Source organism: Procambarus clarkii, chromosome 93 (genome assembly GCF_040958095.1).
Source record: "Procambarus clarkii isolate CNS0578487 chromosome 93, FALCON_Pclarkii_2.0, whole genome shotgun sequence".
Classification (NCBI taxonomy): Eukaryota; Metazoa; Arthropoda; class Malacostraca; order Decapoda; family Cambaridae; genus Procambarus; species Procambarus clarkii.
Genome location: NC_091242.1, coordinates 5,727,602 through 5,745,450, shown reverse-complemented (window position 1 = coordinate 5,745,450; position 17,849 = coordinate 5,727,602). Strand labels below are relative to the sequence as shown.

Genomic DNA, 17,849 nt, shown 5'->3' with positions numbered 1-17,849 from the left:
TTCATAGGTGTGGGCTCCAAAATAGTCCCGTTGTGCCTGAAAGACCAAAAATGTAATTACTGTAAATTTAACACTTTTCTGGATGACTTGAGCCCAAATTCTGAACAGGCACATTTCTTTTAATTAAATAATTTCTTCCTTACCTACCACATTTAAAGTAAAAATACATAATTGTTCCAATCTGTTTAGGGCAGTAAATATTGTATATCCTAACAAAATGCATTCAAAACTGAATATATATATATACTGCTAACACCGATATGCTATACTTTGTGAATATAAAGATACAGTACTTGCTAAGCAGGACTAATGTTTCCTAAGGCCAGCTTGTTAAATAGTAAATTAAACAGAGTCTTGACAGATGAGGCAGGCTAATATTCTAAACCAGCACAAGACTTTATCCCCCCCCTTCCCCATTTGCAAGCTCCATTCAGTGAGCTTGCAAATGGAGCATTTAAGTAGAATAGGCCAAGCAAATATAGCAAAATAAAAATATTTTTAAATATTTGACAAATTATCTAATACCTGTAATTTTTGTAATAAAACAAAAAAAATGGTACTGTATCTAAAGAAAGTATACATATACCTGAAAGTCCTTGGGTGAAGTAATGATATTACCACATGGACATACAGCAAGACTAAATTTTCCTATTCTTTAGAGAGGTAAAGGGAGTCATGTAAAAAATGTGACTATCTTTCCTAATCCATTTTTGAATAGCTCTCTAGAGTATCAACCTCTGGTTATAATACTTGAGATACACATAAGATCACTAACCTGAATCAGGTTGGCAGGAAGCACAGCAGATCTGTAGCCATCATAGAAGGCAAGTGCAGAACTGAGGGCAGGTGTTGGGATGCCAAGCAAGGCACCCTGGGCCACAACAGCCCGCCATCCAGACTGACAACTGCCAACAGCATCTTTGAAGAAATCATCCAATAACAGGTTGGTCAACTCTGAGTTCTTGTCAAAAGCTTCCTTTATCTTGCCCAGAAACACACTGCAGAGCAAAAATCAATAATCCATTTTTATTATTTTTTTTATATATTTTATTTATATATTTATATATACAAGAGTTCGTACATTCTTGTACAGCCACTACCATGAATAGCATTTTGGGCAGGTCCCTAAACCTATTTTTTTCCCGGAATACGACCTGCCAAATCGTTTAACAACCAGGAACCCATTCACTGCTGGGCGAACAGAGGCTACAGTTAATAATTGGCGCCCAGTCAATCCTCCACGGTCAGGATACTAACCCAGGCCAAAGTGCTCACGAAACACCAGGGCAACTGTTTTACCACTTCGCCACGGGGACTGCAAACATTGGTATGAGTTTATATAACATTAGAAAAGCTGATTTTTAATGAATAATTTACATACAAAAGATTAAATGATCATTAGAAGAATATTATGAAACTAGAAAAATGTTCACCGAATGTACTATAGTAGTTGCATCAAAGAAAACAATTTCTGGTCTACAGTATACATTAAAACTGATGTATAAAGCATTAATTGTAATAAAGAGATTAAACAAGCACTAACTTTAACATAAAATAAAGTTGCTTTATCTTGGTATAACAAAAATACTGTACTGTGTTTCTAATTTCAAATAAAGCAATACAAAATTTAACTTGGTTGGTATTGACCATATGTACATACAGCACTCCAGCTAGGGATTAAAGTTCACTTATCACGATCAGTTAAAAACAAAGGAAGATAAGTTGTCCTCTTCATAAGTTAAACTAGAAAGAAATATGAACAAATCTTACTTAGACTTTAGATAAATTCATTTACTATTTAAAGTTGGTAAATTGGTAATATGATGGGTACATATTAAGATAAAAAGGTTTATCTTATATGAAAAACAATAACCCTAAAGGAATATTAGAGCCAAAGAACATTTATTTAAGCCAACAATATTAAAACTTTTCAACTACTTTAGTCAATTTGAATGGAGCTTATTTGTCACCAAGCTCATAAAATTCAGGCTTTGGTGTGTACTGTATATTAAATTCTTTACTAGCAGAACAGCTGCTCAATTTGGTCATGGTTCTGCTGGTCCCATGGTGCCTGTCGGAAATTCCGACAACCATTACTAACAACTGACCTACTTAATTAAAATAGGCCAGTTCATTACTAACAATATTAATATTACTAAAATTGTTAAGGAGAAAGATTCTCTAGCAACAGAGGGAAGGTACTGTGTCAGCACACTGGCCAGTACCTAATATTTCCCTTTTTAAAAAGTAAAATACTTACAGTTTTAAGTTGAAATGTTAACAAAAGCATTCATTAAATACTAGATATATATTAAACAACGAATCCCTAAATGTCTTCCTCCCTAGTTGAAAATAAAATCAGTTGAAAATTAGACGCATCCAGAAGGATGGAGGGGAGGAAGTGGGAGGCACACCATGCAAGTGTTAATAAGCACATGACTCCCTAGACACGCGGACTGTGACAATTAGTACGTGCTTCTTCCCTTGAGCTTCGCAACACAGGATAGCAAAATCCACCCAACCGACGCGCTCTACACACAGGTTAGTGTTATTCCGAACAATGTTAATAGTATATAGTGCTGGCCAGTAGTTATAGCTAATTAGTTATTTCGGTTATAACACGGGCTGACCCACAAAACTGGGTAAGCCTCATTCCGATTATTAACTACTCTTTTTGAATGTGCTATACATGCCTTTGAGTCGGTTTATTCCTAGTTAATCCTGGCAAGTGCAGTTCAAGAGAAGAAGAAAAGATAGTAGTATTTTACCTGTAGTTCCAGAAGAATCTTTAAGTCGCCATTACTGCTGTTTACCTACAAGGTACCCAGACTACGATTGAAGGATAACGAGAGGAGCTTATCAGGCCTCTACGACATTAGAGCTAAGCTCACAATTCTTTACATTAATGAGTAGAATACTAATACTTTAGTTAACTAACTTGATGATAATTCTGTAGTACAGGTATATTATTTCCACTGAATTTGGGATATATGCTACTGCATTCATAATAAACCCCCAATTATGTGTAGAGGGTAACACCCAGCATAAGATCAAAATATTAATACAGTCCACTTCCTTTAATAATACAGTCTACTCAATTAAACAAATAAATTCAACTAATACCTGCTGGGAAAATCCCCCACAGTGCCTAAGGAAGTAATATCAAGTCTAAAAATAACAATGGTACTACCACCTGGCAGTGATTAGCAGTAACTAGGGAGTTTGATCTAATAGGTGGATTGATTTGTGGTTTTCGTTTCTTTTCTTTCCATGAACTTTATGGTTGTCTGTTTTGCTTCACTTACTTTTCTGGATGTTTCCTTCGTGAAGGTGATCATTATAATCCCCTGCTCCCTGCTCCCTCTAGTGAGGGGATGGGGCAATGGAACCTGTAAACTATTAAGGTCTCCTAAGGCTTATACGACTCGTGTGTGGAGCCTTCTCAGCTAGTTAGCTTTAGTGACTCGCCATTTAGCCCCTCCAGATAAAATATAAATAATTTAACTGGTATTTATTAAGATTTTTATCTTCATGTTCTCTATATGTAATAAATTTGATATACCACTTATTTTTTTCTGAATAACATCAACAAACTTCTGTACTGTATACCTTCTAATTATGCAACCTCCTCGCCACATAAGAGCAATACCGCCGTAGTTCAAGTTCCAGCCAAATTTAGCTGCAGCCTCCCGTAGTAACATAAAACCTTGGGCATAGGACACTATCTTGCTGGCATAGAGCGCCTGAAATATTAAGATAAATATTACGGAAAATAATTTTCTCACATACCTGTTTACCTGTACATATCCCTCCCTATTTAATATTCAGGCATATCTTTCATGCAAGTAATAAACTAATCAATTAGCTTATTTTCAGCCATTTCATATGAAAACAAGTACTGTAGGATATAAAAACAAGAATATTACTAGGGCAGTCTCAAAAAGTGCAAATAATGCAGTTCTTTGATATTTTAATGGTACAGTATAATGAAACAGAATTGTCAAACCTAAACTAACTAACTACTGTGTATTCACTCAAAGAGCTTCACAAAAACTCTTGGAAATATGCAGAGAATAAGTTGCAATAACATGGCTGAAAATTAGACACCCAACCCATACATCTGAAAATAAAGAAAGTGAAGACTTTACAGTCTATCCTGGACCATTATCAAATTGTGTAAAGAAAGAGTGACAGAGAAAGTCAGTATATAAGGTAGGAATGTAAGGTGAACGGTAACAAGGTGAGAAGTAAACCATAAGAGTAATAGGATTAAAAACTGCAGAAAGCTCAATGGCAGAGAAAAGGTGAAATAAAGAGAAAAGATAAAAATGAAAGACCCTAGAGGGGCTAAAGCTAAGTCGGATCACATTTGTTAAGAAGGTTAGAGTATCTAACTACCGTATATACCGAGAAAGCCAGGACTACGGTTGTCTACTTGGATATATCCATAGTGACTGATAAATTCAGTGCTATAATAATACTCTTACAATGCAAAATGAAGAGAGGTTTGCTAGGCAACAATGATATCAGTGCTACTTGCACTAATATCCAAACTAAAAAAAAAAAAAAAAAAAAATTACAAGCAAATTTAAACATACAAAAGATCAAGACCTTGTTCTGAATGCATATAAAACATGATCAAAATCTTCACAGCATCACTAAGATTTACTATCTACCTTAGAAGACTTTACCCTCATCAATCACTCCTCACTCTCATTGACGATACTCACCTTGCTATCACTAAAGTAATTAGAAATTTTGTATTCAAGAAAATGTGCACAAATTATTCATATACAGTACATATACAATAATTAGCTCACCTTGCGTATGTTTTCAAGAAACTCTTGCTTATCCCCAGAATATTTATTTTCTCCAGGACCTTCCAAAACATTACTCGCTTTAACACGTTCATCCTGCAGAAAAGATTGTGAAGAAATACGTGTAGACAAAATTGTGGAGAACTTTGTATAACAAAGAGAATTATAATACTGTACTCTAAAGCAATTATCAAAATACAATAACTGTACACCATGACAAACACATTAAGAAATATTTAATCTAAAATTACTAAATGATGCAACACGAAAATTACAAGCCAAAATATATTACAAGCTTTTGAAATTACACTTAAGAAAACTTATCCTCTACCAATAATTACCGAATTAAATGTATACCATACAAACCTTTAGGGAAGACAAACAGCGTGCAAATACAGACTCTGCAATGAGTGTGGTTGGGGTGCCATAGTCAAGACCAGAAATTGCTGTCCATTTGCCTGTGCCCTTTTGACCAGCAGCATCCCGAATCTTTTCCACAAGTGGAGAAACCTGCACATAAAGTCAACAGATAAGTTTACTATTAATTGTTTTCCAGCATTTTTATGCTGGGTTGATGCAAGTACTGTACTGTAACTATAATATCCATAAGGTGATATAGGTACAGTAGTATAATTGTTGATTTAAACTAGTTCTTTAGTGTATTTATCAATATTTATACCAAAATTGGGGACTGAGTAAAGTTGATGGCTCTGCTTAGGTCACTGTAGCAAGTATAAGTTCTTGACCAAGATTGTGTAGCCATGTTCTGTTTGATGAGACATTCAAATAATTCCAAATATCCTAACAATAAGTATAAAATTAATTGAGCACACCTTAAACATAATTCAGTTCAGGGGGAGAGCCATCAGTTCAGCATTATATGTTACTCAAATTAAGTATAGTACCTGTACTGTATTCTTTATTTACTCAGCTGGACATTTAACTTTTATTGAAGCGGTGTACAAATTGCAGTAACCACATTCTGGACTGTATATTTATGCTACCAATATTTTGTAATTGATGTGTGTACAGCTGGAAGAGGTTGACAGTTGCAGAGCAATGCATGTAAATAACAGTTAATAGGAAGTTATTAGTCATTTGTAAGGGTCATTTGGGAGATTTTCGGTTCTCATAAGTGACAAACTCAAGATGCTTGGGTGTACTGTGACAAAAGCTGAAGACAGATTAATGATGGGAAAGACTCGTGGATGGAGGTGAGAGACAGATGGATGGATAAGGGCAGCTGGTTAAAGAGGTTAATATAAAAATGGACAAACACAGTATTGTTAAATAGTTGGATGGAGGGAGAAAGACACCAAAACAAGGTTGTACAGATGTACATATTTACCATCAGTGTCCTTAAATTTCAAAATATTTGCAGTAATTTCAATAAGGAATGAATCTAGCTCTCCTTGGTTCCACTCTGTGAATACCTGGAAAAACAAATTATTAATTAACAAGAGAAATGCTAAATATTACATATATAAATGTGTGTGTATACACATAAATTTGGTAGTGTGCTGGGGAAAAATAGGGAAGAGTAACTTGCTTCACTGCAAATTTTGTCTGTCAAAATCAAGTGTACAGCAACACTAAATATTATTTGGCTTTGACTTTAAGATGATGAAAGTAATAATTTATAGTCTACTAATGTGAGTGCTAATTAATACTAAACAAAGGATACATTGTTATAACACATTTCAACTGTTCACCAATGTGCAGTACAGTATATGTATTACATTTAAATGCCTAAATTAGTTGCAAAATGATAATTTAAATTTGTACAGAATATATATATATATATATATTTTTAAGCAATTAACAAGACTTCAATCCTCACACTCCATTTACTTTTAAACTAGTGTTCCCAAGTCTCCAATTACTGTACTATTTGTGGCAAAATTTAAAATGCTCTCTGGCTAAAACTTCGTTGTAAATTATATTCATACCATTGCATGAAACTTTATTAAAGGTCTTTTGTATTCCCTAAATTAATCCACACTATGTACAGTTTTAATATTTTTAGGTTTTAAGCATGTTCAGTATTTGAATTACTGCATAACTAATGTTTTCCTAAACTGATTTCTAGAATATAGTTAAATATTAATATAGTTTTCACTTTTAGTTTTTACAATACCACACCAACAAGTTTAACAATAACTTGAACTGTCCTCATTATTCTTTAGCAGGTCAAAATCTCATTTCATAGTGTCTTAGTCATCGTAATACTTACTAGTGTTAAAATAAAGTAAATTTCAAACTTCAACCATTGTGCATTTTCCATACAATACAGTACAATGGGATTTTGCTCGGATCATGATAGATTTGAAGCCTTAGTGGGCCAAAAAGAATTGGTTAATGGAAGAAATTCATTAATATTACCTCACTCATTTCATCACAGTCTATGCCAAGGCCAGACTTCATTAGGTGGTAAGCTTCACAGATGAGCTGCATGTCTCCATATTCAATACCATTGTGCACCATCTTCACATAATGACCAGCTCCATCTTCACCAACCCAATCACAACAAGGCTCACCATTTGACCTAGCACAGATGCTCTGCAATAACAAAGACTCTTTGTAATAAAATAAGAAACTATATACTGTACAAGAATGCATACAGATACAGTACTGTACTCCAAGTCATAAGAGTAATGTGGGATATACAATGTGATCCACTTATATATCCCACTAACTTCTTGTGAGAACAATATACAGTTAATACTGTTCACTAACAATTGTAATACTGTATTCATATTTCATTTTGTTTTTAGGCAATATAATATTATTATGGATCCATAGCTATTGCTGGAAGAAATGGGTGGCATGGACCAAGTTTATGGTTGGGTTAAATATACACACCATTTGTTTCAGCAGACAGACATTTAGACGACCCCACCTATCCTTTGGCAGAGAACAATTCACATGCAGTAATATAAATTATGCTTAACTGATATACTTGTGTACAAATATTAAAAGTATTTGTACACAATCTCCTTACCATCAAATATCAGTGGACACAGTCTAAAATGTGTAACAAATATAAATAATGCATACACAGTATTTCATTATTAAGTTTCTAAATATGATTTTAATTTTTAGATCTTCAGTCCTATTTGTTTTGTTCACAATGAAGAATCTGTAGGTGGCTTGTGCATCACTATCTTTTCCATTGCATACAGAATTTATCTCTAATCATCTTTTTTTTTATAGAAAACTTAATACATGCCAATATTAATTAATACTGTACAATTCAGTATCTTAACTCCTAATCTTTATCTACATTATTACAAATTTTGATGAATCTCTAACTTGGCTTTCATTCCCTCATCCAAATTCTATTCATTCAAGTTCCTCGTATCACATTATACTCTCATTACTATTCTTAAACTTTTTCCCTTGATTCTGACAATATTAAGTCTCGTACAATATTTCTAGTTTGGAGCATTCTTACCTGGAATATATCCTTGATGTAAGGCCATGCCTCTTTATGGCCACCAGGCATAAGAGAAGGACCATAACGAGCACCTTCCTCCCCACCCGATACTCCAGAACCAACATACAGTAGGCCCTTCTCTGCAAGCTCTTCACACCTGAAATAAAATAGTAATTACTGAATAACGACTTGAGATTTTATCCTAAACTGTTAGTACGAGCAGGTAAATAATTATTGAAAAGTGGCTTAGATAATTTTAACCACTTAATAATACAGCAATAATATGGAAATCATCTTAATCTTTAACTAACATTATATTTAATATTTCATTATCTTGCATGCATTTGTATCATGTTCAACATTACTTACATTTAACAGTCCATCTATAAATAATTATCAATACCTGTTGTAGTGTTACAAGTTCATTAATAATGGTAAAGTTTTATTGAATACTGTACAGCACATTTGTATGCTTGTGTGGCTATAATTCAAGCAAGCTTTTTTGATCAATAAGATCATAAGAAAACAATTAAAACTGTTCCAACAATTACAAAATTCAGTAAATACCATACAGCATTTAATACCCTAGTTTTAAATAATATAGATGTAAAGGTAGAAATATGGAAAAGTATTAAAGATATGTAAAGACATGCAAATCTATATACCTGTAACAGTCAAGAGTTTGATTGCAATAGAAAAGGCACAATGCACTGTTGTCTAAAGTTGCTCTAGAATAACAAAAAAGCAAATGTGAAACTATTTTATAATTTTAACTTATTCAGGAAATCAGAAAAATGTTGTATGTGATGCTAGAAATGATATTGAAATTTTATCTACACCTATATAGGTGGTGAAGAGGATAAGTTCAAATGATGGCTCACACTTATCTAGTAAATAGGTGGGACCTGAAAAATTTGGCGACTCAAAAGTGCAGTCCACACAGGGGACACAGCAGGAGGACTGAGTAGTACTGACATGGAAGCTGGCTGCTCCAATAGTGCTGCCACCTATCAGTGGTCAGTTGTAACAAGGAAGAGGAAAATACCAGAAGAAAGTGCCAAGCCATTATGACTATATAGCACTGGGAAGGGATCAGGATAAAGATTTGAGATGGGATGGGGGAAGGGGGGTGGAAGGAATAGTGCCGAACCACTTAAACGGTCCGGGATTGAACGCCAACCTGCATGAAGCAAGATCGTCGCTTTACATTCTAGAGGGGGGGGAGGGGTTAGAACTGATTACCCGGTGGATTGTTTGCACAGTTTGCTGCTTTCTTTTTCTTTTATCTATGAAACTTGTAGTTGTCTGTTTTTCTTCACTTACATTCTGGAGGTTTCCTTTGGTAAGGGTGATTGTAAACAATACCCTACTCTGTATGAGGGGGAAGGGGAGGGGCCATGTTCTGGATCTCCTGTAAGCTATTAAGGATTTCTAAGGCCAATGTGGCTCACAGGTATAGAGCTATCTCAGTGTGGCTAGCTAAAGAAAGCAACCATTCAGCCTCTCCAGAACCAGGGTGGGAAATAAAATTCAGAAGACGATTCAAAATCGCTTCAAGGCAATCTATATACTGTAGTCTTTCATAAGACAAAAAATTTGCAAATGCAGTTTAATGCTAAACTTTTCTTTAGGGTTTTGAGCTTGGGTAATGATGGTCCGATATCAGATATCAGCTGGATAATCTTGAAATTGCAAAGTCTGAATGCAAAATAGATCCTGGAGTTATGATTAGCAGGTATCTAAAGCCGAAAAAAAAATGCACAAATGGTCAGAGTAAGGCAAATATAGAATTCCTGGGATATATTTCTAGAAGCATTATCAATAAAACAACAACAACTGTTTTTTAGCATTATCTTGCTCCTGTTAGGGCCCCATTTTCATTATGCTGTTATTTTTTTGCTGCCATACTATAGAACAGACAAATTTACTTGAATGGGTATTGAGAAGCATAAAGTTAATTTCACAAATTAGAAGCCTCCAATATGAAGAGTGATTAAGAAAGCTTAACACTTTTATGAAGAATTAACAACAAAACAAGCATTAACTTTCATCAAAAGGTTAAGAAAGCTAGTGACCAGTGAACTATACAATTGTTCATCTCACCTCCTCTGTGTGTCTTGGTATTCTGAGTTACCACCGTCAATTATTATATCTCCTTTGTCCAAGAGGGGGACCAGCTTATCAATGAAGCTGTCCACAGCTGCTCCAGCTGAAATATGTTAAAATACTAATGATAACCGAGAAGAACAATTACTGTACAACACTTTAAACACAATTTTATAATGACTCGCTATATTATTTATACTAAAATTTAATTAACATAATTCCTCTCCTTTCTTTAATATGCCAGTTAGTGTACAGTCCCTTAGCCAACAGTCAAATCAACATTTATATTACAGTACCTTATATATTAATTCATTCAATATTTTGAATTCTGTATACAGTATTTAAATCACTAGTAGAGGTACCAGGCTTTACGTGAACAAAGAACATGGACTGACCTTCCCCAAACCTCCCTGGGTGTCACCCAGACCTAATCCCATAGGTTACATTATAAAACAGTCACCAACAGTGTAGATCCTCAATATAAACAATTGCCATTACTGTATGGACTCACACATAAAATGTTCAATACATTCTTCAGTGAAGATCTTCACTATACACTCTTCCACAAATTTTACTAGATGATGATGCAACAATTGCTGTATGTAACAAGGTTTTAATGCACTCTCTGGTGCTGTTTAATAATACAACAAATTGGCTATAGATTTTCTATTGCAGATATATATATATATCTGCTCTTCATGGAAAAACAAAAGAATTACTAAAGGAATATGTCTCAAGATGACATAAGGGACATAGAACAGACCAGATAATGTTTAGACATAGCTCCTTGGAGGCTTTTCTTTCACAGTTGCCTGTTTGTAGTGAAGCTTCTGGTAGGACAAGGCATCAGATATAATGTAGATAGTATAAATCATGATCTAGAGATTCATTGAGAAATTATAACTTGAGCTGATATATCCATAAATGCTCACCTTTGACAAGGATCATGATACGGCGTGGCTTCTTGAGCTTCGAAACCATTTCTTGAAGTGAATGGGCTCCAACAATTTTTGTATCTTTTGCTTCATTTGCTAGGAACGCGTCTACCTTCTCTGTAGTGCGGTTGTAAGCACACACAACCCAACCATGATCATTCATGTTAAGAATAAGGTTCTGCCCCATCACCGCCAACCCAATAAGGGCGATGTCTGCACTGCAAAACAAGAATACTATCATTAGCTTTAACTGTTGCAAAAGATATTATATTTTAAAGGTTAAAAAGTAATTATTTGTAAATCAGATACTGTCAACAAATAATATCTATGAAATTATCTTATTTCACCACAAAATTAAAGGCTTCATATAAATAATTATGTTCATCACATCACATTACCATATAACATAATATTTTGATATTCTGGCTACTAAAGTTAGAATATTAAATAAAAAAACTGGATCATAACAATGATAAAGATACTGCACAGGAATGTCAATATAAGACCTGGTATACAAACAGCACTTTTAGATGTTATGTGCCAAGGAAAATTCTGTAATTAAAGTTTAAAAAATACTGTACTGTCAGATTGAGTTCTTGGTCAATATAATAAGGAAAAGCTTTAATTTTTCAATGGGGTGCTTAAGAAAGTGTATTTATAATACCCAACTCTCATTGAGCCTGTTTTGCATATTTTTACATTAATAATATTCATTGCAACATTTCAAGAATACAATAACCTTCAGTCGTAATCCTTACTTTGAACACAGCTCTTAAAAATTACAGTATTGGAAAAATTAAATAACAATGAAAGGCATATTTATGATATATATACACCAACATACTGGCATTAGCTTATCATACTGGCAACACATGTCTATCATACTGGCAACACATGTCTATCATGTGCACTTTATCTGAGAACCAAGTGATCAACACTATCACTAAATGCAAGGTCAAAGTAAAAAACTATTTATGACCACATTTATGATAGCTTAAACATGTTCCCAAGCCACTTGGAGAGATTGGCACAGTACCTTCACCCCGTCCTCACATCCCAGATCCTTGTCCATGTATCTCTTCTAAATGATATAGTATAGCCATATTGGCTTAGCACTTTCTCTTGATAATTGTCATAAGCACTTTCTCCTGATAATTATCATAAAGCAGTAATTCTAAAGCAGTCATTGAAGTCCAGGACCTTTGTACAATTAGCATAAAACAAACTTAATCTTTGGAAAATGTTTTAAATAAATGGTAGCTGGCAACAATACCTTAAAGGTGGTAAACGAAAGAAATGGGAATCACTGTCCATTTTGCCTATTAGCATGCACACAATTACTATGAAAATTGCCTGAAGCATTAATTCAAGCTTTACTGCAGTTGGAGCTCACTATACAGCAAGCATATTATGTAAATGGCAAAACATCCAAATATAAATATTGTGCCAATTTGTAAACTGTACAGTCCTTTATAACGACCAACTACTCAATAAAAGAGCAACAAATCTGAGATTCAATAAAATGCAAAACAAGCAGCAGCATGCAGCTGCATCAGCCCACAGCTGTACAGTATATTTATATTTATATATATATATATATATATATATATATATATATATATATATATATATATATATATATATATATAAATATATATATATATATATATATATATATATAAATATATATATATATATATATATATATATATATATATATATATATATATATATATATATATATATATATATATATATATATATATATATAACCAAGATAAAATATTAGTATAACTTGGAAGAATATAATCAATATTAAAACAAATTTATTGCAACACAGGACACGATGCAAGTTCCTTGCATTATTTTGATCTACATTGATAATGACTTCAGCCCTTGGTTTAGGTGGAGATGTATAACAGAGAAGCTTATCACCTCGTGTTGTAACAACGGCCTTTAAATGATGTACTGAAGTGAGCGAACATGACCTAAGTAAATCTGGTATGCATGTAAGTGGCTTTGCACGAATGTAAAAATACCAGTCTTATGTGATCTCACCAACCCATTGTACCTTCTTGTAAATAAAAATTATTATTATTATTAACCTACTGACACACTCATAGAAAACGTGATTGTTCCTGAGCTGGCATGATTTATAGTACCATGTTATTTGTCCATTGGGGACTTTGACGTCACTATGAGATGTATTATTTGAGAGGATGCGGGGGAGGGGGGGGTCTGGGGTACGAGGGCATAGGCTGGTTGGGTGTATGTCCAAGTTAAATGCTTTAAGAAATATTAACTATTATAAAGACCCTTATGCCAGTTTCATGAAATCCCGTGTGATATATGGCGTGATTTCCGTGGAGTTGTTGCTGAAAAGACATATAATGTAATAGGAATTTGAGATCCATACATTTGTTTCAGTGCTTTTTGAGGGGGTAAGGGGGGTGGAAAATAAGAAGAGACGAAGTGGGGAGACAGAGATAGCTAGCTAGAGTGTGTGACAATGACAACATACAAAAAAAAAAAATATATATATATACTGAAGGGGTTGAACAAACTTGGACGTAAAGCTAATGCCGGCTGCTCCTTACCACATGCAATGCTGTCTCTTATATCATATTCTATCATTATGTCAATAGTTAAAAACAATGGATATAACCTACAAATTATGATAAAGACGGATGGCTAGCACTTTAACAAATCAAAGTTAATGGCAGTACCACTATTTTAATAAGTACACAGCTTGAATTATTGTTTAACTATATTAAACATTTTGAGGTGCACTAAACACTTGTGTAACTATTAAGACGTAAAAATAATGTAAAAATCTTAGGTTAAGACAAGATATTCGAGTTACAGCTCCGCTCCTGTGCCAGATAAGTCCACTACGGGCTCACCATAGCCCGTGCTACTTGCACCTTTTTGTTCCGAGTTGCTGAATCTAAAACAACAACAACAACAACAACACAAGATTCCATTCATCTGGGCTGTAAGAGGCTCGAACCGTGGACCCCACGCGTGTAAGGCCGAAGCTCTATCAACTGGGCTACGAGTAGTCTTAATAAGGAAAGTTTACTTATTAAGGAAACACAAGATATTATGAGAGTTGGCTTTCATTACTACCGACGCAAGAGATAATGTGAAGCTACAATTAAAGGCTGCCAGAGATAAGTCGCCTGGTGATCACGAACTCAATTAAGTGCTTTGCACACTTGGAGACAACCCAATTTCCTGGGCTCTCTCGTGTCGAATGTCGTCCGAACTTTCTCGTTTCATGCAAGATGTCGGTGACGTAGTTTTAAACACAAGTGACACTAATCCATTGTCTCCCAAAATTAGAGGACCAGTCAGTCCTTCCTTAGTTACGGCAAATTAAAAATAATAGGAATACAAACTCCAAAGTGAAAGCTCAGTATTAACACAGTGAGAAATACTGGGGCACAGGTTTGGTCAGGTGATGATGTAAAAGGGTAGAGGTGATTAGATCACGTGTGCTGGACACCACTAGCTGAGAGGCGTGCGTGCGACACACACACACACACACACACACACACACACACACACACACACACACACACACACACACACACACACACACACACACACACACAGATATAGGATGTGGTAGTGGGGGGGGGGGGGAAGGGGAAGAGAGGTGTGATCGAGAAAGGAAAAAGAGAGATGAATGCGTGTGGTCTTTGGTATTCTTTATGGTCACTTCGGGACAAGATTTTCAGTTTAGATGCCTTCTCCCTCCCTTTCCCCCTTTCCTCTCTCTCTCTCTCTCTTTCTCTCTCCTATTCCTCCCTCTCTTCTAGCAGCCACACCTTAAGTAAACACAAATATGAACATAATTATGCCCCAAAATAACTTGACAAATCACTTCGGGTACACCAGAAAGAAATGTTTAACTATACAAACTCTACATGTTACGAGTCCCACTAAACTTCTACTGACACTATTGAAGTTGAACCTCGCTTCGTCATTGGTTTACAAGGCCAGTGAACTCCTCAACCTTCATAATTGCCCCTGCGTTACTTACTGTTAAAAATGAGCCCTAATTATGTACTTAATCAGCATACCTTTCATTTACGACAATAAGTCACAGTATTGTGGGTGAAAATTACACACCCAACCAACACATTGTTCTCGTCTTCATGATGACCGGGCCATACCTCTCCCCTCCCCTTTTTCCAAATATATTCAAAGCACAACATTACAAGTAGTTCAAAATACATAGTTGTGTGCACGTGTATCTAAACCTTCAAGAGAATGTCTGATCATCTGTACAAAGTTGGAGGCCAGAGGCTTGAGGCTAGCCCAAGCCTCTGGCCTTCCCACTAAGTTTGTAGGGGGGAATAGGCTGGGGGTACTTAACGGAGATAAGCCTAACCCCCGACCAGCCTAAGTTAAATTTTTAAGAACCCCTACCCAAGTTTAATTTTCATAAAGTTTGAAATGAAATTGTGGGTGTGTTTTCCGTAGAGTTCACTGCACATATTTCTAAGAGTTACTCTTAAAGATGGCCTGAATTCATTCAGGTTAGTGATGAAAATAGTAAGGAGGGAAGATGGTTGCAGTGACGAACACAGTATATACAGTGAAGATGTAACATGGGGGAAGATGAGGGGGGGGGGAGGAGCGGCAAATTTAAGACATAAACAGAGACTGAGGTAGATATAGAGATGATAGGGATAGGGAGCGAGAGAGTAACTACCTAACTACTGTGTGCCTATTTACTGCTAGGTGAACTTCTAGAGGCATCAGGTGAAAGAAACGTGCCCCAACCATATCTATCCGACCCGGAAGATCGAACCTTGGCTCCTCAATAGTGAGTCAGGAACGTAGGCAACTTCCGACTACAGGACCATTAAAATAACATTCTGTAATAATTACTCTAATATACTTATTGACACTTATAAGCAATAATTTTCAACAATTATCGATAATCACTGTTGTCAGTGAAAGTGGGAGTGATTCGTCACTGCCAAAGTGATTAGTGTGCAAGACCTGAGTAAATTTTCACCAGCCTACGTCATTGCTACTCTCAGTAAACCCAAGCCATCGCCACCCTGCTCATCCTATCCTAACTCAAATAAGGTGATAAAATGTTTTGTTTATATATGGTATGCACACGGTGTGTGTCGTCACTACATCATTTTATTCCGGCTCAGTGTTTTAGATTTTTGTGTGGAGTACTCCAAGGTCGCCACCTTCACGCGTGTTGAGTCACACACATGCTTTATATTTGAAAATGTTGAAGTCGTTCGATAGGATTGAACCTCCATCCCAGAGTTCATCTCGTACAATATTTGAATCATGAATATATCACGTTCTTGTGATTCATTGTACTCTCTGTAATATGTAATTCTTAAATCTACGAGAGGGGGACAAGGTCGACAATTTACACAGTACATGACATTACTCTAAAGCATATAAATACTAATTTTATAGCAATTTAGTAAGAGAATTGTTGAAGCATTAACATCATCCCAGAAAGCTGAAGATTTATGTTTATGGTTAATGATACCAGTCAAACACCAAGCAATTTTGAAGATAGATCCCGAGATAGTGACCTAAAGGTAATGGCACCCAACACAGTTTGACCATAATTTAGTCTGCACACCAAGGCCATCCTGTGAGCGACAGTGTACATAAAAGGTTACAAGAGAGAGACACACAATGGGCTCCAGAACAGAGCCCGATATGAACAATTCCCAGAGCCGTCATTACTTGGACTACCATGATGAAAGTGTCTACGTTATGACGGAACTCTTAGGGAACACTCAATGTGTGCCTTATGAGTAAGGACAAATTGTAAGCAAGTATGTTCCATCATTCTTGAGAATTTGTTTATAATGACAATTTAGTTCGTAAACTGTCAGCCAGAATACTACACAGAACAATATTTTTATCCTCATGCTAAATTGTTGCAAGTTTCATGTCAATATAAGATGTTCAAAGTATCACACGACAATATTTGATAAGGAAAGGAGAGCAATAGTAATAAATAGGCATGACAATCATTCAATATCTCCCTATATCAGAGAGCGTAAGTCACCATCATTACAATAATTAATAGGATCATCTTTATTACAATCACTGTCAACACTAGGGGTTACTTACACGGCGTCTGTCCTGCGCATGGCCGCAGTCTTTATGGTGCGGCAAGGTGCGTTCCCCATGTTGAATACAGCAGGTGGCCGCGTGCGCGCCTCGCCAACACGCACTGCTGCCTTACCGGGTCACCCCCGCCACCACACACGGGGGAGGGCCGCCACCCCACTGTTGCTTTAGTCCCTCACGGTATCACTTACAAATGTCTTCCTCAAAACACACGATGAGTCAATGACGATACTGAGGGGATACTATTCTGGAGACTTTACTAGGAAAGGCTGCTTAATTGCTCCCTCACAATAACACAAATTGTAACCACTTTGTTATTCACTACCTGAGACGTTTTCCGGCTCATCTACCATACACTAATTCACAACTGAAACACGAGATGATGGTAAGTAAGGCACGCATCACTAGAGGCACTTGTCACTG

General features: G+C 35.7%; 1 protein-coding gene across 1 annotated transcript in view; it reads right to left on the bottom strand.

Annotated features, from left to right (window-relative positions):
- Pgd (phosphogluconate dehydrogenase) overlaps positions 1–17,849 on the bottom strand; it is a 20,409-nt gene extending 2,560 nt beyond the window's left edge. The window contains 11 exon segments of the mRNA XM_069319460.1: positions 1–36; positions 776–998; positions 3,610–3,743; positions 4,821–4,913; positions 5,184–5,325; positions 6,165–6,250; positions 7,200–7,376; positions 8,272–8,410; positions 10,357–10,462; positions 11,292–11,512; positions 17,427–17,849. Coding sequence (XP_069175561.1) covers positions 1–36; positions 776–998; positions 3,610–3,743; positions 4,821–4,913; positions 5,184–5,325; positions 6,165–6,250; positions 7,200–7,376; positions 8,272–8,410; positions 10,357–10,462; positions 11,292–11,512; positions 17,427–17,485 — 1,416 coding nt within the window. The 5' untranslated portion in view covers positions 17,486–17,849.